The following is a 23,273-nucleotide window of genomic DNA, read 5'->3' on the forward strand; positions in this document are numbered from 1 at the left end:
ATCCCCCCTCCCTCTTTGCCTCAGGGATACAGGGGATCATGACTGATTGGCAGCCTGCTCAGCCAATCAGAATTACCAGCAGCTCAGAGAACAGAGCCGCAAGCTAAACAGGGGTTAGCCTGTCTCTAGAGAGGCTGTGTGTGTGTGTGTGTGTGTGTGTGTGTGTGTGTGTGTGTGTGTGTGTATTAGGGCTGTGACGGTCATGGATTTTTGGATGACGGTAATTGGCCAGCCAAATGACCACGGACAACGTAATAACCGTTTGAATAGCAACACAAAAAAGAGTTATATATATAACATCTGTTTTAAGCACATTTTCTCCTCTCCTGACTGCATGTGCTGCCATAGAAATAGAATGAATAGAACGGGTATCCCTATTCAAGACAATGATAATATAATGTGTGGACTGGCAGCCACTGCGAGGATCAAAGCAGGGAGTGTATCGATCAATATGTGCTGTGATTTGTTGATTCAACTCAACGGACATTACAAAGAAATACATTCCATTGCATGAGCCACATCAGTTAACATCAATTGAACAAACATTCTACATTACCATGACAATGATTGCATGACAATACCAGGCAACCATTGTATCCAGGGTTTTTTCTGGATCGAAACGGAGCTTAGGTGGTGGCCGTGGCATGGGGCTTGGCCATTGGCGGGGTCGGCATGAGTGAATTTTTGAGATTATTTTAGAGGCCCCCATCTTGGCGGTGTAGAGATTTTTCTACACGCTGAAGCCAATTTCTGCACACAACCCTAAGATCAATGCCAAGCATCGGCTGGAGTGGTGTAAAGCTCGTTGCCATTGGACTCTGGAGCAGTGGAAACACGTTCACTGGAGAGATGAATCACGCTTCACCATCTGTCAGTCTGACGGACAAATCTGGTTTGGGCGGATGCCAGGCGAACGCTACCTGCCCGAATGCATAGTGCTAACTGAAAAGTTTGGTGGAGGAGGAATAATGTTCTGGGGCTGGTTTTCATAGTTCGGTCTAGGCCCCTAAATTCAGTGAAGGCAGATCTAAAACGCTACAGCACACAATGACATTCTAGATGATTCTGTGCTTCCAACTTTCTGGCAACATTTTGGAGAAGGCGAGGTCCATACATAAATGTTTTTTTGAGATAGGTGTGGAAGAACTTGACTGGCCTGAACAGAGCCCTGACCTCAACCCCATCGAACACCTTTGGGGTGCATTGTAACGCTGACTGCGAGTCAGACCTAATCGCCCAACATCAGTGCCCAACCTCACTAATACTCTTGTGGCTGATCGGAAGCAAGTCCCCGCAACAATGTTCCAACATCTAGTGGAAAGCCTTCCCAGAAGAGTGGAGGCTGTTATAGCAGCAAAGGGGGGACCAACTCCATATTAATGCCCATGATTTTGGAATGAGATGTTCAACGAGCAGTCCACATACTTTTGGTCAAGTAGTGTACCTTATATCTGGCTTTAGCCGTTTAAGTTTACACTGTTTGAACTTAGGCGTTCCGCACAAGGATTTTACCAGTCAAATTGCCAGGGTTAGAGGTTCCAAGCCTGTTCTTTCCATTCTGCTGCAGGGAGGGTGGTGTTGCCATGGCAACTAAAGACTTGTTTGCTACAACACCTTGCTTGTTTCAGCAAGGAGCAACAAAGTTTTATCACATTTTTAAGAGTCCACGTGATCGCAGAAACAGACTCAGCCACACGAATGCCCGAAAGTCCCATCTTCAGTGAGCTGTTCGTTCCAAAACGTTTCTGTTATTAATGACGGTGGAGTTGGCAGCAGCGGGGCAGAGTGATGGTTGATCAGCTGAGTGATCTGCTCTCTAACCGCGATGGAGAAACGGAGGGATAGACAGGGAACAGCGCCCGCCCCGTCGCTCTGCTCTGTACCCAGCATCTTTAACAGAGCCTCCCTCCTCTCTCTCTCTCTCTCTCTCTCGCTCTCTCTCTCACACACACACAGTGGAACAGCATCAGAGCTGGAGCTACCCATCTCTCCCTCCCTCTCCTGTTTCTCTCTCTTTCCCTCTGCCTCTCTCGCAACGAAAGGAGAAGAAGACTATTGGACTTGGAGATATGAAAAACCGGCTGTGATCTGAGTCTCAAGGTGTCACGCTGGACTGCTGCTCTAAAACATGGGTCCCAGCCATGAGGTGAATACCTGCTGCCGCTCAATACAGTATGTGAGGGGGCTCACTCCCACTGGTAAGTTACTAATCTCTCTCGCCTATGTGTATGAGTCATATGTGGTAGGTTGGGGGGGGGGGGGGAAACGACGACAGAGGTCTGGTTTTCAGTGTGGCACTGCGGTAGTCCTTGAGTGTGGAGGGAGTTTGCAGCAGAGAAGGTAGAGGGCACAGCCTATAGTTATGTAGGAGGCTTGGCTGAGGGGGAGGATTGAGGAAAGAGAAAGCTGCTCAGTCCAACACAGGCTTTTGTTGTTGCTACTTTATGCACGGTTTGGATGAATGTGTAGGTGTTGCAGAGGTTTTAGAGAGGGAACTACCTGTTATTTGCGTCGGGCTTTCCCTTCTGGTGACATTTTGTTCTGGAGTATTTTGAAAGCAATGAGACAGATGTGGGTTTCAGGCTGAAGCAGAATGGACGTGGTGTTCTCTCGGCAGCATCGCTCTACAGGTACATTTGAGAAAAAGAACAGCCCTGAAGTATAATCGCCTCTGTGTGTCTGTCAGGGCTTGAACAGATAGGAAGACAAGACAAGGATCTGCCGTCAGTAGAAAAGACCAGAATTTAACGAGGTAAACCAGTAATAAGCCTGAGGTAAAATAGAACCCCCTCCGTTTTCAGTGAAAGCACATCATAACACATAAATACTGGATGTGTCTAAAGTTAAACACTATTTGGCTGTGTGTGCCAAGAGGAGGAAGATATAGGATTTCTACGAGGATTTATTTAGGATTTGTTAGCGTCATTAAGGAATCCAGGTGAGGCAGGTCAATATGACGCGAGAGCTGTAGTGCTGGGAGTACTCCTCTAACCATAGGAAAAGACATTCCCACCACTGCCTGCCTAATTTACCAGAACAGCACACACTCCATCTACATCTCTCTCCTACTCTCTTTCCCCCCCTCTCCATCTCCCATCACTCTGGCTGTATTTAGGGCTTGTTCATAATTAAACAACATCATACCGAGGCATCTTTAGGGAGCAGCAGACCTCATTCAGCACTGTCACAACATTAGCTACTAAATGGGGTCAGAATTAGCCTAATCATGCATAAAAATGCCAGAAATGCACCAATATCACGCTGAATATCCTGGCTATGCATATATTTCAAAAAGCAGTTGTCGTACAGTATTCCTCTACGGCCATCCTGCTTTCCCAAGTTTCTCCATGTAGACTGGTGGGGAGATGAATCCACAAGAGAACGCAATACTAGCACCTTTACACTTGTGAGAAAAAAAGTGAAAGTGTTCAGGGTCAATCCCTGATGTCAGTCTTAACAGACAGCACTAAAGCAAAATACTGGCCGAGTGTCAGGCTGCACAGAAACAAGTGAGATGAATAGGTTGCTACAAGATACTGTACCTCACACTCAACACCATTCCATGCTAGAATAATGGCGGTAATGTTTGCATCTCTCAATAGACACTGCTGTATATCGAGTTTTTCGCAAACATAAAATGCCGGCTAATTGAAATGATGTGAAATGGCATTACTATGAGACATTCATTATTTATGACACGCGGTTTCAATTTGCTACTGGAATCTTGACTTGAGATCCACATGCAAACCTCAAACTCCTGTGTAGCCTACAGATGTCAGGTTTTAATTTGACCCATTTCGTTGCAGGAGGAAAACAATCCCGCAGCAGGAGAATTTGAATGAATATTGAATAGTTAGAATTTGCCGCCAGGGGGCAGCTGGAAGCAGTGTTTGAAGGCTGTACAATGGAGTTAAGTACATAGGCTAATATTTTGGGGATGGCATTACGAACCAACCTTCTTTCATCAAGTATTCTCACGGCTTGCTAGAGCATTGTGAACTGCCGTAGAGGAGTGGTCTTTGCAGCATGCTTTGGCTCCAAGCATCATGAGCTCGCTCTCAGTGCTAGGCAATCGTTTTGATACTTTATATAAATGGAAACTAATGTTGGTGTAGCCTACTGTTATTTCACATTTTTTGGTGTCATTTAGCAGATACTCTTATCCAAAGCAACTTCATTTATTTACATTTTCCCTTACTGGTCCCCATTGGGAATCGAACCCAAATCCCTGGCGTTGCAAGCACCATGCTCTACCAACTGAGCCGGCCTTATTTAGGTTATCCATTAAGTACAACTGTCTTTAAAATAAACGGCGTGGCTGTGGATCCAACTTTTTCGGGACTAAAGATGGTGGAAAAGTCGAATCCGCAGCCACGCCGTTTATTCCTAAAGCTTCTGCGCATGTGCGGATGTGTATATTCTCTACTTTACGCGTAGAGAACAGGTTACTCAGACGATAAGTGCTTGTTTAATTTTTTACATCAAAGCTGAATCAATGTCTGCAAGATCACAATCACATAACGATCACAGTATTCTACATAACAGAACCAAATACGGTATAATAGCATAGCATAACTTTACTGTAAGACAAAAAAAAAAAAAAGCATTTCTCTCTCGTGGCCAAAACTCAACAGCGCGTGCCACTAAGCCAAATACACAGGTAGGCTATGCTACAGTTTGTTAACACCATTTGCTCTAAAATATATCTCGCTGTAGGCTACATCATTCACAACACTATAACTAAAGATCTAAATGCATGTCCCCATCAAACTGGTTGAAATCAAATGGATACTACAGTGCCTTCGGAAAGTATTCAGACCCCTTGACCTTTTCCACGTTTTGTTACGTTACAGCCTTATTCAAAAATGTCCTCAATCTACACACAATACCCTATAATGACAAAGCAAAAACAGGTTTTAAGAAAGAAATCACTGAAATATCACATTTACATAAGTATTCAGACCCTTTACTCTGTACTTTGTTGAAGCACCTTTGGCAGCGATTACAGTCTTGAGTATTCTTGGGTATGATGCTACAAGCTTGGCACACATGTAGTTGGGCAGATCCTCTCAAGCAATCTCAGGTTTGATGGGGAGCGTCGCTGCACAGCTATTTTCAGGTCTCTCCAAAGATGTTCGATCGGGTTCAATTCCAGTCTCTGGCTGGGCCACTCAAGGACATTCAGAGACTTGTCCCGAAGCCACTCCTGCGTTGTCTTGTCTGTGTGCTTAGGGTCGTTGTCCTGTTTGGAAGGTGAACCTTCACCCCCAGTCTGAGGTCCTAAGCGCTCTGGAGCAGGTTTTCATCAAGGATCTCTCTTTACTTTGCTCCGTTCATCTTTCCCTCGATCCTGACTAGTCTCCCAGTCCCGGCCACTGAAAAACATCGCCACAGCATGATGCTGCCACCACCATGCTTCACCGATGGGAGGGTGCCAGGTTTCCTCCAGACGCCAGCTCTAGGAAGAGTCTTGGTGGTACCAAACTTCTTCCATTAAGAATGATGGAGGCCACTGTCTTCTTTGGGATCTTCAATGCTGCAGGTACCCTTCCCCAGATCTGTACCTTGACACAATCCTGTCTCGGAGCTCTACGAACAATTCCTTCGACCTTATGGCTTGGTTATTGCTCTGAGATGCACTGTCAACTGTGGGACCTTATATAGACAGGTGTGCCTTTCCAAATTATGTTCAATCAATTGAATATACCACAAGTGGACTCCAATCAAGTTGTAGAAACATCTCAACGATGATCAATGGAAACAGGATGCACCTGAGCTCAATTTCGAGTCTCATAGCAAAGGATCTGAATATTTATGTGAAAAGGGCATTTGTTTTTTCGCTTTCTCATTATGGGATATTTTATGTAGATTGATGAGAAAAAATGAATTTAATCCATTCTAGAATAAGGCTGTAACGATCAATACTTTCGGAATCCAAATGCACTGTATGCAGATAACGTATGAAAGTGTCACCGGTAAAACTTGAAGAATTAACATTCACAATTGAATGCGGTGGTGTCTTTGTCTTATGGCAACGTTATACTATGCTATTATATTTGGTTCTGTAATGTAGAACACTATCATTACGTGATCTTGCAGACATTGATTCGGCTTTGACCTAAATGTAATAAACGGGCGCCATTCGTCTGAGTAGCCTGTTCTCTACGTGTACACATGCGCAGAAGCTTCTGGAAGCTCCGGATCTTTTTGTCCAGAAGACTAAGATCCTGAAAAAGTTGGATCCTCAGCCATGGCCTAAAATGAAAAAGTGTCTGGTATGGTAAGTTCTTACCAAGGTCGGGGGTAAAATATCCCTGCACTGTCCATATTTGAAATGTGTAACTAAATCTAGTCAATCGGGGGGAATGAGTTACTTGAGCCAGAAGGGTGTGGGCCTATACACAGTGGGCCTATACACTGAGTGTACAAAACTTTAGGAACACCTGCTCTTTCCATGACATGGACTGACCAGGTGAATCCAGGTGAAACAATGATCCCTTATTGATGTCACCTGTTAAATCCACTTCAAATCAGTGTAGATGAAGGGGAGGAGATGAGTTAAAAAAATATTTTAAGCCTTGAGACAATTGAGACATGGATTGTGAATGTGTGCCATTCAGAGGGTGAATGGGCAAGGCAAAATATTTAAGTGCCTTTGAATGGGGTATGGTTGTAGGTGCCAGGCGCACCGGATTGAGTGTGTCAAGAACTGCAACGCTGCTGGGTTTCTCATGCTCAACAGTTTCCCGTGTGTATCAAGAATGGTCCACCACCCAAAGGACATCCAGTCAACTTGACACAACTGTGAGAAGCATTGGAGTCAACATGGGCCAGCACCCCTGTGGAATGCTTTCGACACCTTGTAGAGCCCAATGCCCCGACAAATTGAGGATGTTCTGAGAGCAAAAAGGGATGCAACTCAATATTAGCAAGGTGTTCCTAATGTTTTGTACACTCAGTGTATAGGCGCCCCAGGCCACGATTGAACTCTTTTTTTTAAATATATTTTTTTTACAGTTGATTCCTAAAAAATAAATCACCTCATCAACTCAGCCAGGGAAACACAAACAGTGTTCATCAATTTTCACACCTTTCAATATGTGACAATGGATAGAATACAGAATATGAACAAATATGGCTCCACTGGTCCGAATGACTAGACTGCCCCCACATGGATAGAAAGAGAACTGTGGGTTTCATGAGGCTCATTTGAATTTCCTGATGCGCAGAAACATTTTCCACGACAAAAGATTGATCAAGTTAAGATCCGACATCTGTACCATGCCTTGTTAGAGCCAAAGACAGGTTTAGGCTAGCGCGAAAACAATCAATTGATTTATTAAAACCTCCTTGCTTAATAAAGAAAAGAGCCAAATGGAAACCAAGCCACACAACCTACCTATCCTACAAAATCCCCACTATGAGAATATCAATATACCGTAGCACATGGATTCATGGGCTAAACAAAGATTGATTTGATACACTGGGAAAACTCATTCCCAGCAAGTATGACTCGGATTCTGAAGCGCCATGCATTTTTCAGTGAGAGCAGCAGAGCAAGTCCTACCTGGGCCTGTGGAAAGGGAACGGTGACATCTAACACCCCAAGCATTTCCAGTTAATGTATTACATTAGGTATTAATGCAATGATCGGTCATATTGATAGCTTAATGCAAAGTGAAAAATGTCCATGTGGCTAGTTCATTGCACCAAACAAAACGTATTGATTATGGTTTATACATACAAGTAACAGGCAGTTCATGTGTACATGTGCACCTTACTTGTGTGTGTGTCTGGTGTGTGCACGCACGTGCATGCATGCGTGTGTGCAGAGTGTGGCAGTAGACCATAGGAGATGGGGTGGGTAGATAGTAGGAAAGGGCTGGTAGGATGCCTTGGGGAGCTGACAGCTTAACATCGATCCCTAATGAATTGTTGACTTGCTGATTATTTGCAGACGGCGTTGAGCTGATGTAAGAGGGAAGCTCTCCTCTCCAGATTACATTATGCATGGGTACTACACAATAGGCTGGCCTAATACATGTAGTCATACTGCTAATGCTAATAACAGGCACATTTCTAGCATAGCTAATGCAGGTTTTCATCGTGGGCTGCGCAGGCAAAACATTTTGTTGTTGTTGTTGACTTAGGCTACATAGCAGGCTGTGATATTGTAGCAGGTAGCACTATACGGAAACACAAGGGAGCAGGTCACGTTGAAGGAACACAGTTTTAGCTTGGACAGATTTAATGGTTAATCAATGAAAAGACATGGGGGTGGGGGCCATAGACAAGAGGGGCACTTAGCTCATTCCATTTCCCTCACCCCTCCTCCCCACCCACCCCGAGGCATCAGCAGCATGCACACGGCCAGGCTGTGGCCTCTTGATGTAGTTAAGACTCTAACATCCTACACAACAGAGAGGTGCTGAGAGATGGAGAGGGATCAATAATTCCCTTGGGTGCAGAGAGGTGGGAAGGGTATGACCGAGCGGCTGGTCGACTGTGTATCACAGAACAACAGAGGGCATGGTCTGCCGATGGAAAGACCACAAACAGGCTCCCAGCTGGGATATACAGTGTCTTCAGAAAGTATTCACACCCCTTGACTTTTCCAAATGTTGTTGTGTTATAGACTGAATTAAAAACGTCACTAGCCTATAGTACACACCATAATGTCAAACTGGAATTGTTTTTAGACAGTTTTACAAAATGAAAAGCTGAAATATCTTGAATTAGTAAGTATCAACCGCTTTGTTATGGCAAGCCTAAATATGTTCGGGAGTAAATAATAATAAGTTGCATGGACTCACTATGTGCAATAATATTGTTTAACATGGTTTTTCAATGACTGCCTCATCTCTGCACCCCACACATACAATTAACTGTAAGATACCCTCAGTCCAGCAGTGAATTTCAAACAGATTCAACATCAAAGATCAGGGATGTTTTCCAATGCTTTGCAAAGAAGGGCACCTATTGGTAGATTAAAAAAATATATATATATCTGGGTGTATTGAATATCCCTTTGAGCATGGTGAAGTTATTAACTACACTTTGGATGGTGTATCAATACACCCAGTCACTACAAACATAAAGGCGTCCTTCCTAAAGCAGTTGCCGGAGGAAGGAAACCGCTCAGGGATTTCACCATGAGGCCAATCTTTAATGACTGGAGAAGACTGAGGATGGATCAACAACATTGTAGTTACTCCACAATACTAACATACAGTGCATTTACATTGAGACCCCCCCTTTCCTACATTTTGTTAAGTTACAGCCTTATTCTAAAATTGATTAAATTGTTTTTTTTCTTTAAAAATCTACACACAATTTACACACAATTCCCCATAATGACAAAGCAAAAACTGTTTTTTAGAAATGTTTGCAAATGTAAAAAAGTTAAATAATAATAATTAGCACATTTACATAAGTATTCAGACCCTTTACTCAGTACTTTGTTGAAGCACCTTTGGCAGCGATTACAGCCTCAAGTCTTCTTGGGTATGACGCTACAAGCTTGGCACACCTGTATTTGGGGAGTTTCTCCCATTCATCTATGCAGATCCTCTCAAGCTATGTCAGACTGGATGGGGAGCGTTGCTGCACAGCTATTTTCAGGTCTGTCCAGAGATATTCGATCGAGTTCAAGTCCGGGCTCTGGCTGGGCCACTGAAGGACATGACCCGAAGCCACTCCTGCGTTGTCTTGGCTATGTGCTTAGGGTTGTTGTCCTGTTGGAAGGTGAACCTGCGCCCCAGTCAGATCCTGAGCGCTATGGAGCAGGTTTTCATCAAAGATTGCTTTGTACTTTGCTCCGTTCATCTTTCTGTCGATCATGACTAGTCTCCCAGTCCCTGCCATTGAAGAACATCTCCACAGCATGATGCTGCCACCACCATGCTTCACCGTTGGGATGGTGCCAGGTTTCCTCTAGACGTGACGCTTGGCATTCAGGCTAAAGAGTTCAATTGTGGTTTCATCAGACCAGAGAATCTTGTTTCTCATGGTTAGTCCTTTAGGTGCCTTTTGGCAAACTCCAAGTGGGCTGTCGTGCCTTTTACTGAGGAGTGATTTCCGTCTGGCCACTCTACCATAAAGGCCTGATTGGCGGAGTGCTGCAGGGATGGTTGTCCTTCTGGAAGGTTCTCCCATCTCCACAGAGGAACTCTGGAGCTCTGTCAGAGTGATGATCGGGATCTTGGTCACCTCCCTGACCAATGCCCTTCTCCCAGATTGCTCAGTTTGGATACGCGTACCCTTCCCCAGATCTGTGCCTCGAAACATTCCTATTTTGGAGCTCTACCGACAATTCTTCGACGTTGTGGCTAGGTTATTGCTCTGACATGCACTGTCAACTGTGGGACCAAATATAGACAGGTGTGTGCCTTTCCAAATCATGTCCAATCAATTGAATTTACCACAGGTGGACTCCAATCAAGTTATAGAAACAGGATGCACCTGAGCTCAATTTAGAATCTCATAGCAAAGGGTCTGAATACTTATGTTAATAAGGTATTTCTGTTTATTGTATTTAATAACTGCAAAAAATTATAAACCTGTTTTCACTTTGTCATTATGGGGTATTGCATGTAGATTTATGTTTTTTTGATCAATTATTTTTTTAGAAGAAGGCTAACGTAACAAAATGTGGAAAAAGTCAAGGCGTCTGAATACTTTCCGAATGCACTGTAAATGACAGTGTGAAAAGAAGGAAGCCTGTACGGAATACAAATATTCCAAAACATGCATCCTGTTTGCAATAAATCACTGACGTAAAACTGCAAAATGACTGTCTAGCAATGATCAACAACCAACTTGACAGATCTTGAATACCACCAGAAAAAAGTGCAATATTGTACAATCCAGGTGTGCAAAAATCTTATAGACTTACCCAGATAGACTCACAGCTGTAATCACTGCCAAAGGTGATCCTAACTTGTATTGACTCGGTTGTGAATACAGATATTTCTGTATTTCATGTTCAGTAAATGTGCAAATGTTTCTAAAAACATATTTTCACTTTGTCATTATGGGGTATTGTGTGTATTTGATCCATTTTGAATTTAGGCTGTAACACAACAAAATGTGGAATAAGTCTAGGGCTATGAATACTTTAAGGCACTGTAGCTAATAGGTAGTATATTAGAGGAGGGGAGTTGCAGTCACATAGCCATTTCGGTGACTCTGTCTTTTGGTCTTATGTGATAAATCCGTTCTCAAGGGGGCTAGATAATAACACAAAGATATTACGGGAAAACCCTTACACTTAAATGTTCACATCACCTGATCCCCTTGGCACACTGTTCACCATAACCCCTGTATCACTGCAACCTGCTCCTCATCACTTCTTGCCTGAATGGATGGTGAATAAAACATGGTGGAATGGGACCACTTTATGAGATGTTTACCACATAAGGAGGTGGATGGAAGGAATTCACTGCACTGTGGCCTCATACAGTACAGAGCTTGTTTCACTGTATGAAAAGGTACATCAATATTTTAGGTACATCTCAACCCCCCTTCCTTTCTGCCATACACCCAAAATCCATTTGGAGAATGTCAATATTCAGCACTTAAAAATGCTGTGGCATGCAACCTCGCAGGGTTAAATATAGTACAATCATTTTTTTGTGAGTTAGATCGCTTTTATATAGCTATAATGCTTTCCCAGCTATTCTTTGCTAGCATGCTAGCAACTTCACACACTGTTATCGTAATTTGTAGCCCAATTGGTAGAGCATTGTGCTTGTAACGCCAGAGTAGTGGGTTCGATTCCCAGTAACCACCCGTACGTAAAATGGATGGATAAAAGTGTCTGATAAATGGCATTTATTATTAGAACATATTCTTCTCCATTTTATAAGTAACAAACACAATTCAATTTTTGTAGTCTTTGAAGGGATTTTTGTAAGTGTGCTGTATTTTGGTAGAGTTGAAGTTTATTTAAAGAATGCTGCCTTTGCACTGTGCCTAACTGCAGCATTTGGTAATTGGTAATGCAATGCACTCTCTACTAACTGGCATGTGGCTGACTGTGAGTGGACTTTTCCCTCTGTTCCCGCACCACAAATGGTTGCACAGATGTCAATTCTTCGCACAATCAATTGTTTCCTGTTACCACAACCTCACGGCCACAACTCCTACTTCCATGCACTGTTAAAAAAAAACAGGTATTTCTTTACTCTGTTTGATCTGCTGAAACCGATTCTGGGACTAGGGCAATGTAATCGCAGCAATTCAGAGAGGCAATGTCATCACACATCACAGCAATTCAGAGAGAGAGAGAGAGAGAGAGAGAGAGAGAGAGAGAGAGAGCAAGAGAGAGAGCGAGAGAGAAGAGTTACGTTAAATAAGTGTTCTGCTGTGGCATCTTGAAACTACTCTGCAGCATATTGTATTAAACAAACAACAAGTGAAATCACTAAGGGAGCTAAATACGATAAATAACTAGGCAATACGTTATACAAGTGCGTGGCGTTATCACCAGTATAAAAACACAGGCCAGCAGTGTTAGCCACATCATGATGGAAGAGCATAGAACACCACTCAAACCTCCATTTGATCTAATTCAGAGTGGAAGGTACGTAAAACAGCCCCAGGCGCATTTGTTTTGTTTTTGAGGAAATGAGCATCCAGCTCGAGGTAAAAAAAATAATTAAAAAAAGAAGAAAAAAATAGCGGTACATCTGCTGTTCTATCGCGTGTGCAATGACGTCAGAGGGGGAAAACAACTGTGTTCATTGTTTGAAGTAACGTCTTTCTTGTTGTAATACCACAAACGGACGTGGCAGTTTCACCGCTATATGGATTCCAGATTAAATTAATAACTGGGAAATGCTCGTGAGCGTCGCGGAAGCAAACAGGAGTACTTAAATTAGTGTCTGAAAACGATCATCGCAAATGACAAATAGCATTAACACACTTAACTCTCTCCCTGTCTCTTAGTATTTCTTTCAACACTTAACATAAAAAAGCGTTCGAAATAAAACACCAAATGTGTGTGAATATTCAACATGTTGCATAATATCAGACATGGAGCAGCTTGGACAAAATCTGTACACAGGTCCTACACAGATGGCTGAGCAGGAGACCATTAGGCACAAAAGACAATCTTCCAACACTTGGCTCCACCTGCGTGTGTTGACGGACTGCCATAAACGAGCTAATATAGGCACGCTCTGTCATAGTGCGTCTTCATCAGCAGCCTTGCTCTTATAGCCTTACAGAGAGCTTCCTCTACCACGGCCCACAGAGCCTTTGGCTTCTGCCCTCAAGGTCCTAAATGAATCAAAACATCAATATGTGCAGTCGACACAAGCAAAACCCGGCACAGACCTGTCACCTGTGGGAACAATTTGATTCAACTCATCATAAATATGCAAGAGGGAAGAAGAGTCACAGAACAAGACCTGTGGCAAGCTTCGGAGCTATTTTGGCAGAATCTGAAATGCCTTGAGGTCAGCTAATTGGGCAGATTTGTTGCTTCTCAAGACCGTTTTGCATGGCTGATTGGGCTGCACGACCATTACACCGGTGTTGTATAGACATGCCTGCCAACCGGAGACCTGACACGATCGTGTCGCCGGCGGTAGCTAACGTGGCAATTTCCTTCCCCTTCCATGATTTGATTACAAGTAGAATAGCAGCCTACACAAGAAATAACCAATATTGAAAACCATCTAGACGTCACCTGGATATATGCACATACAGTCTACTCAATGGGAAGGGCAGGAACGGCAACAACAACGGGAGACAGTGCCCCTTCGGTAGTTGTGTGGTAAGAAACAGAAGGGAAAAAAAAACACAGCTCAATCAAAACCGTCTAACCTTTCCACACACCCACTACTTTCCTTTCGACACGCCCCATGCTGTACTCCGGACGCCACATTGAGCTGCAGCTACCACCTTCTCCATGGGTGGTTGTGTGTAACAGAGAGAGAGAGTTGATGTGTGCATGTGAATAGTTAATATATTCATGGCAGAGAGAAATTCAGCTAATTGGGGAGTATGGTAAAACTGGGGGGGGTTGTTTTACTGCTGTGAGCAAGATATGAATCGCTGTTTAAAAATTCAGATCCTCCAGCAGATCTCTTGCCCTTCAGTGATATTGAGCGACTCCAGTGCTATTGTGTGCATCCCTGTAGTGTACAACTTTTGACGAGGGCCCATAACGCTCTGGTCAAAAGTAGTGTACTATATAGGGAATAACGGTGCCATTTGGAACGCATTCCATTATTAGTCACCAACTTGTCAAATTATATATATATGTCAAGTCAACCATAAATTCAAATTTTGATGGCAAAGTGACAGCATTAAAATCAAATGAGCACAGAATGTTTCAATATTCCTAAATGTCAATACATGCCTCAGTCTCTCAATAATGCCTTGTTGTACTGAGTAAATTTTTTCTGTCCATTTTCTCCCCAGATGGAAATTGACATGAGGAGCAACAGTGATTGAGGATAACAATGATGGAAGACAGAGTGATCCAGCCCAAGCCAGAGCGTTCCTCCTCAACCCTTCCTTCGCTTCACCGACCGGCCCTCTGAAGGATACATTGACCTTCACACATCCAGCTTGCCTGACAACCTGGAGCAGGGTACATTGAAAGGTTGCTCCTCTCCTCTCTGCCAAGGACGAAACGACTACAACAGGGCCAAAGCTTTGGGGACCAGGTGACAGCAGAAATCCGCTCTGTCTGGCTGCGGTAACAAATGAGCCTTTATTTGTGAAGTTAACAGTGCTAACGGCAGACTCCATAAGGACCAATTACTATCTGAAGGGAATAGTGGGCCAAGATGAAGGAGACTGCGTTTGTGGCTTGTTTGTTAGCGGAGCTAGCGCTGACTGCCTTTGTTCTGGCCTCAGAGGGGGGCGCTGCTCATTGCCCTGTATTGTGCCGGTGTGAGATACGACCCTGGTTCTCTCCCAGCTCTATTTATACAGAGGCTCCCACGGTGGACTGTAATGATTTAGGCCTATCGACACTGCCAGAGAAACTGCCCTCAGACACACAGGTGCTATTGTTACAGACCAACAATATCATCAGCGTCGAGAAACCTTTGGATTACCTGGCTAATGTCACAGATATAGACTTATCCAAGAATAACATATCCTCTGTGAACGATGTCCGTCTGGGTCCTCTTCCCCATCTGCTGTCACTGCACATGGAAGAGAACTGGGTTCCGGCCTTATCAGATAGCTGTCTCCCGTCCCTGCCCAACCTCCAGGAGTTCTACATCAACCACAACCTGATCTCTTCCATCAGTCCTGGAGCCTTCCAGGGGCTGGGGAGGCTCCTGCGGCTCCATCTCAACTCCAACCGTCTGAGGGGCATTAGCAGGGAATGGTTCCAGCCGCTAACCCGCCTGGAGATCCTGATGATTGGGGAGAACCCCATCGTCCAATTGTCAGACATGAACTTTAAGCCCCTGGTCAACCTACGCAGCTTGGTTCTGGCCAGGATGAATATGTCTGAAATCCCGGACGACACTCTGGTCGGCCTCGACAATCTGGAGAGCATCTCGTTCTTCGACAACCTGTTTGTCAGAGTCCCCCGGGCTGCTCTGAAGAAAGCCAAGAACCTGAAGTTTCTGGATCTCAACAAGAACCCCATTGAGCGGATTCAGAGAGGGGATTTTGTGGACATGTTCCATCTCAAAGAGCTGGGCATCAACAGCATGCCTGCACTGGTGTCCATTGACAGCTTCGCCCTGAACAACCTCCCAGAGCTGACAAAGATAGAGGCCACCAACAACCCAAAGCTGTCCTACATCCATCCCAACGCCTTCCACAAGCTGCCGAGACTTGAGACGCTGATGCTGAACAGCAACGCCCTCAGTGCTCTGCACCGCGGCACTGTGGACTCCCTGCCCAACCTGCGTGAGGTCAGCATGCACAGCAACCCCATCCGCTGTGACTGCGTCATCCGCTGGATCAACATGAATCGGACCGGAGTACGCTTCATGGAGCCCAATTCCCTCCTCTGCGTGGAGCCGCCTGAGTACCAGGGCCAGCATGTCCGTCAGGTTCACTTCCGGGAGATGACCGAGATCTGCCTCCCACTCATCTCGCCTGGGAGCCTTCCAGATCGAGTCACGGTCGGGAGAGGGAGCTTGGTGACGCTGCACTGCCGGGCTTTTGGAGAACCGGAGCCAGAGATCTACTGGGTCACCCCCTCTGGCGACAGAGTCCTGCCCAACAGTGTGTCTGATAAGCACTACATGCATCCAGAGGGAACCTTTGAAATCTATGACACTACCGAGCGTGAGGCAGGACTGTACACCTGCGTCGCTCACAATCTTGTTGGCGCAGACCTTAAGTCTGTGTTGGTGGTGGTTGACAGATACTTCCCACATCCTTCTGTTAATGCTTTACATATATACGTTAGATCAGTGCAGCCCAACTCTGTTTCAGTGTCTTGGGATAATACTCACGGTGGTCTTGTATCCAATATAAAGTGGTTCACAGTGGCAAATGCTAAGCACCCCTCCATGGTACACACTGCGAGAGTACCATCCGATGTGAAGGAGTACCGTCTCACCCACCTGAACCCCTCCACCCAGTACCGGGTTTGTGTGGAAGTCATGAGCATGCAACTCGGACACAACAGGGACTGTGTCAACGTCACCACAAAGGGACTGGCTCACCCCGTGGAGAGCAGGGAAACGTGGGACACAGCGGTGATGGCTGCCTGTGCTGTGCTGTTCATCGTGGTCGCTATGGCTTGCTCTCTCATATACACATCTCTGCAAAGCCAACACATTTACAGGAAGTTGATGGTGGACCAATCTCAGTCCTTGCTCAGTCCTAGCACCTGCCCCGGCTCCGCCTCTTCTCTCACGGAACTCTGTGTGGCTGGAGTCAAGGTGAGGGCGACAGTGATAGACTTGCCAGAAAACTCCATGTAATGTAACAAATGTCCTTGGAGAAGGAAAATGAATGTTCTGGATTTTAAACAAGGTGAAATAGTGATGGACACAGAACTATGTTGATTCGTGCCCCCTCATTTCGAAACAATGACAGGACACCGCGTTCTGAAACTCCTGGAACACGATGGAATCAAAAGCCGGAGCCCTCACGCTTAAATATTTAACCAGCTAAACTCTGACCCATAGACTATTTTATACAACAAAATTGTGTCATTGTGGCAAAAACTTTCACAGACCGGTATCTAGATTGTGATATACGTGGCTACTGGTCTGTCATTCATGAAGTGCAACTGGAATAAAGCAGAGCACAAAGACTGTTGTCTCCCTCTGTTATGGCTTTGTGCTTTATAACGCCTCGTGGAGATGTCTTTGTGGTCCACAATGAGGAATATTTCCTGTGCTGTTTAATCAACGCTCTAGGATCATCATTAAGAAATATCGCTCATATACAGTTTATAATGGCAAAACGTGTTAGATTAGTAGACAATAAGTGTATATGATGTAAACAATTTTATGATCACGTTTTTCATTAAAAACAGTACATTGTAATTATGAAAGACCCAACTTCCAAGGATGACTTGCTTAGGACAATCTGAATACGATATTGGGATACTCTGAAAGTAAACAATCTAAGCTCCCTTCAACAATAACATTCAGTTGTCCATAAAATGGAAAATGTTATAATTCAAAAATATGAGTCCCATAAATCTTTCCATGTCACGGTCTAAACATTGCAAGAGGAAAACAGAGTGATGTAGACAAACACAATTACTGGGACTGCCCTTGAAGGCGGACATTTTAACATTGTTACCAAAATGCAATCTCAGACAGGAGGACATGTTTTGTCAATGACCTGGGAGTAGGAGGGTGTGTGTGTATACACACTGTACTGTACTGTGTGTGTGTGTGTGTGTGTGTGCACGGCATCAGAAAAACCCATTGACTTTGAACTGCATTATATTCTCTTTCATTAAAAATCCAATATGGATTCCTAACACAAACCTCATAGAGGTGATGAATCGGCGACACATGCGGACTGATGGGGGGCATTTATCAGAGGGACTCCACCATATATCAACTGAGTTTCAGCACCTTGGACAGGGCATTTAGAGTGGTGCCATTTGTCAACGCCACAGGACCTAAAATATGACCCATTAGAGCGCAGGTAGTGAATAGGTCAGCAAAAAACTTGGAGGCTGCTAGCCCCTGAGCGCAGTGCAGTGCTCCCCTTCCCTCCATGACCCTGGTGAAACACGGACGCCATTACAAGAACAGCTCAGCAACTCTCTGGCTAATTTGCTAAGCACTTCACATTGAACCGACCCACCGAGAGGGGAATGAGACAAATGGAGTGCAAAATGAGGACAAAGTGCCTACTAGGGCCAGCAGTGGTGCGTGGGAAAATCACTGGGGAAGCCAAGCCAGAAAAAAAAGCCATAATGCAACCAATGTTGTGATAATTGCGTTGTTTGCTCTATAACCTGTTAGTTCATATGCCTTGCGACTGTGATATATAGGCCTAAGGCCGAGACAATAAGACACAGTGGCATAATAAATTCAACCACACCTTTGTTTAATCACAAAACTGGAGAGCAACCTCTGTCCGGTGAAGTCCACAAAGCATACTGCATGTAACAAACAGAGCAAGGTAATGTTTCGGACCACTAAACAACTATTGACTTAGAACCACGGAGAGTTACCGCAAGTCGCAAAGAAAACCGGAGCTGCCTCCACTATTCCAGCACCATTTTAATTTCAACATTATCAAAATCACCTATGCTTAGTCAAATACAGTGACAACTAAAAGATTCCAAAAACAATTTAGTCCAATCAACATAAGCGAAATATGATGTGGCTGTCCATGGTTTTGATTTCTGCGTGTGTGTGTGTGCACACGTTCGTGTAAGTAGAAAAAAGATGTTGACTCACCCTACTTGTAGAGAAACGCCAACACCATCTCTTTGATTAGATTTTTTCATGTTGAAGAAACCATCTATCACTTATACAGTACACACATTCATTTGTTGTTGTCCTAGGCTAGCATTCTAAAAAGCTTGCTCGCTAGCCAAACTTCCCTTCATGGGCAACATTAGCTAGTTAACATTAGCCTTCTACATCTAACTACATATTGAACTTCCATCCTCTCAGGCCAGGGGCACAACAATGTATAAATTAATGGTTGGGTCAGAATTGCCGTTATAATCATTGGCCAGTACGGAGAATTAAGTAAAACCACAAGTCCAAATCCCTATCTCCTTCCCTGGCTGATATTGGAAAGGGATCATTTTAGCTAGCTAGCCACCGGAGCACATCAACACAACGAGATGCATAACACGTTTCTGTCAGTTACGTATGTTCTTGATGCGATCGGAGTGAAGCCCAATCCAAACTGGCTTCTCTTGACATTTTTTTTTGGTGCACCAGGACCATTCACAGTTGAGCTGATTGGCTATTATTTTTTTTATCAAGAGAGGCCAAATGCTTGCTGGCTTCTCTTGCATACAATGCTACGGGTGGCAATAATGTCATTCTTTTGGACCAGACAGCATCAGATAGATGGCTAACACATACATAGACAGAAGGGCGCTGTTTCGCTTGCTCGGATACCTTCTCAGCGAAGGAAAATTATGAAACACAGAGAGAAAAAATATTTTTTCTTGGTCCATTTTTTGTGGAAGCCTGGCTTCCGTTGGCATCCATGATTTTTTTTTTTCACCTTTATTTAACCAGGTAGGCCAGTTGAGAACAAGATCTCATTTATAACTGTGACCTGGCCAAGATATAGCAAAGCAGTGCGACAAAAACAGCAACACAGTTACACATGGGATAAACAAACGTATAGTCAATAACACAATAGAAAAATCTATATACAGTGTGTGCAAATGTACTGAGATTAGGGAGGTAAGGCAATAAGTAGGCCATAGTGGCGAAAAAATTACAATTTAGCATTAACACTGGAGTGATTGATGTACAGATGATGATGTGAAAGTAGAGATACTGGGGTGCAAAGAGCAAAAAGAAATAACAATATGGGGATGAGGTATTTGGGTGGGCTATTTACAGATGTGTACAGGTGCAGTGATCGATAAGCTGCTCTGGCAGCTGATGCTTAAAGTTAGTGAGGAGGATATAGGTCTCCAGCTTCAGTGATTTTTGCAATTCGTTCCAGTCATTGGCAGCAGAGAACTGGAAGGAAAGGTGGTCAAAGGAGTAGTTGGCTTTGGGGATGACCAGTGAAATATACCTGTTGGAGCGCATGCTACGGGTGGGTGTTGCCTTGGTGACCAGTGAGCTGAGATAAGGCAGGGCTTTACCTAGCAAAGACTTATAGATGACCTGGAGCCAGTGGGTTTGGCGACGAATATGAAGCGAGGGCCAGCCAACGAGAGCATACAGGTCGCAGTGGTGGGTAGTATATGGGGATTTGGTGACAAAACGGATGGCACTGTGATAGACTACACCTAATTTGCTGAGTAGAGTGTTGGAGACTATTTTGTAAATGACATTGCCGAAGTCAAGGATCGGTAGGATTGTCAGTTTTACGAGGGTATGTTTGGCAGCATGAGTGAAGGAGGCTTTGTTGCGAAATGGGAAGCCGATTCTAGATTTAATTTTGGATTGGAGATGCTTAATGTGAGTCTGGAAGGAGAGTTTACAGTCTAACCAGACACCTACATATTTGTAGTTGTCCACATATTCTAACTCAGAACCGTCCAGAGTAGTGATGCTAGTCGGGCGGGCGGGTGTGGTCAGCGATCGGTTGAAGAGCGTGCATTTCATTTTACTAGCATTTAAGAGCAGTTGGAGGCCACGGAAGGAGTGTTGTATGGCCAGCCGCATGGCCAGCCATAGAAAAATGCTACTGAAATTCTCGAATATCGTGGATTTATTTATCGGTGGTGACAGTGTTTCCTAGCCCAGCTGGGATGAGGTGCTCTTATTCTCCATGGACTTTACAGTGTCCCAAAACTTTTTGGAATTTGTACTACAGGATGCAAATTTCTGTTTGAAAAAGCTAGCCTTCGCTTTCCTATCTGACTGTGTATATTGGTTCCTAACGTCCCTGAAAAGTTGCATTTCTCGGGGGCTATTCGATGCTAATGCAGTACGCCACAGGATGTTTTTGTGCTGGTCAAGGGCAGTCAAGTCTGGAGTGAACCAAGGGCTATATCTGTTCTTAGTTCCACATTTTTTGAAAGGGGCACGCTTATTTAAGATGGTGAGGAAAGCACTTTTAAAGAATAATCAGGCATCCTCTACTGACGGGATGAGGTCAATATCCTTCCAGGATACCCAGGCCAGGTCTATTAGAAAGGCCTGCTCGCTGAAGTGTTTTAGGGAGCGTTTGACAGTGACGAGGGGTGGTCGTTTGACCGTGGACCCATTACGGACACAGACAATGAGGTAGTGATCGCTGAGATCCTGGTTGAAGACAGCAGAGGTGTATTTAGAGTGCAGGTTGGTCAGGATGATATCTATGAGGGTGCCGTGTTTACGGATTTGGAGTTGTACCTGGTAGGTTCCTTGATCATTTGTGTGAGATTGAGGGCATTTAGCTTAAATTGTAGAATGGCAAGGGGTGTTAAGCATATCCCAGTTTAGGTCGCCTAACAGTACGAACTCTGAAGATAAATGGGGGGCAATCAACTCGCATATGGAGTCCAGGGCACAACTGGGGGCTGAGGGGGGTCTATAACAAGCGGCAACAGTGAGAGACTTATTTCTGGAAAGGTGGATTTTTAGAAGTAGAAGCTCTAACTGTTTGGGCACAGACCTGGATAGCATGACAGAACTCTGCAGTCTATCTCTGCAGTAGATTGTGACCCCACCCCCTTTGGCAGTTCTATCTTGGCGGAAAATGCACAACACTGACAAGGGCCATAAATCAGAAGGGACAGGACAGACGAGGAACAAGTTTGATATCTAGAAAGTGGAGCAACTACACTGCTGTAGGTATTAGAGATGTGTGTATTTTTTTATTTTAATTTACTGGCAAAGAGAGATAATTGCACAACGAGACAAGAATGCTTGTTTGGAGATCTTGGGTCTGTATTAATATTCCCTGGTTCATTAGGGTAGCTTACTTGAAAGGAGAAGAACTGACAGGATCTCCACTGAGGTTTCATCACATATTCTTCATTCCTCCGTTCGTCTGTTTATTATTATTTTTTTTTTGCAGGATTTCTGTAAGACGCAGGGAATTTATTGAAAGTTCCCGTCATTTTGCAACCCTAATTTTAACTGTTAAACTGTTTCCAACAATAAACTCCTACACTACAGTGTCATAATAACATGTTCAACAGCTTTTGATATTAATGTCTGCGGCACACCAGTATCAATCAACAAGGGGGGGGGGGGGGGGGGGGGGAATGTAAGTGCCATACTTCTCAGTAAATTAAGTTAATCTTGTTCCGACGGGGGTGTGTTATGAGTGTTAAATCACCCAATCGCTCAACAGTAACCGTACACACACTGGTGGGAATTGCTCTTATGTAGATATGATTAACCCACTGATCATTCTCTCAGGGAAATATGTGTATAACATTGTGTATGACAAATAGGCAGCATATGATATACTGCAATTGAATTATGATATCCATGGGCAGATCTAGGAAAATTAGTAAGTAATTTTTCTACCTCCACATATAAAGTAATTCATTGTCATTTTTAATATAATCTCCCAACCAGGACAAGACAGTGTTGGGTTGATTGCATATCTGCAATTAGGATATTATAATTGAAGGCAACAAATTCTATGCAGAGGGAATTCAGAGCTTTATGCTTTTCATAGAGATACACTACATGACCAAAAGTATGTGGACACCTGCTCGTCGAACATCTCATTCCAAAATCATGGGTATTAATATGGAGTTGGTCCCCCATTTGCTGCTATAACAGCCTCCAACTCTTCTGGAGAGGCTTTCTACTAGATGTTGGAACATTGCTGCGGGGACTTGCTCTATTCAGGCCTGTCAAGTTCTCCCACACCGATCTCGACAAACCATTTCTGTATGGACCTCGCTTTGTGCATGGGGGCATTGTCATGCTGAAACAGGAAAGGGCCTTCCCCAAACTGTTGCCACAAATTTGTAAGCACAGAATCGTCTCTAGAATGTCTCTAGTTATTCTGTAGCGTTAAGATTTCCCTTCAGCGGAACTAAGGGGCCTAGCCGGAAAGATGAAAAACAGCCCCAAACCATTATTCCTCCTCCACCAAACTTCACAGTTGGCACTAGTCATTCGGGCAGGTAGCGTTCTCCTGGCATCCGTTAAACTCAGATTTGTACGTCGGACTGCCAGATGGTGAAGCGTGATTCATCCAATGGCGGCGAGCTATAC

General features: G+C 44.2%; 2 protein-coding genes across 3 annotated transcripts in view; one reads left to right on the plus strand and one right to left on the minus strand.

Annotated features, from left to right (window-relative positions):
- The window catches only part of LOC106573249 (mitochondrial inner membrane protease subunit 2), a 156,219-nt gene that overhangs the window by 26,146 nt on the left and 106,800 nt on the right, over nt 1–23,273 (minus strand). The gene's annotated exons all lie outside the window — the stretch shown is intronic.
- LOC106573248 (leucine-rich repeat neuronal protein 3) lies at nt 1,917–22,225 on the plus strand. The gene is made up of 2 exons (XM_014148145.3): nt 1,917–2,198; nt 14,431–22,225. Exon 2 carries the CDS (start codon nt 14,802–14,804, stop codon nt 16,911–16,913), a length of 2,112 nt encoding a protein of 703 aa, XP_014003620.1. The 5' UTR covers nt 1,917–2,198; nt 14,431–14,801; the 3' UTR covers nt 16,914–22,225.

Source organism: Salmo salar, chromosome 16, assembly GCF_965601325.2.
Source record: "Salmo salar chromosome 16, fSalSal1, whole genome shotgun sequence".
In the NCBI taxonomy this organism is placed as follows: domain Eukaryota; kingdom Metazoa; phylum Chordata; class Actinopteri; order Salmoniformes; family Salmonidae; genus Salmo; species Salmo salar.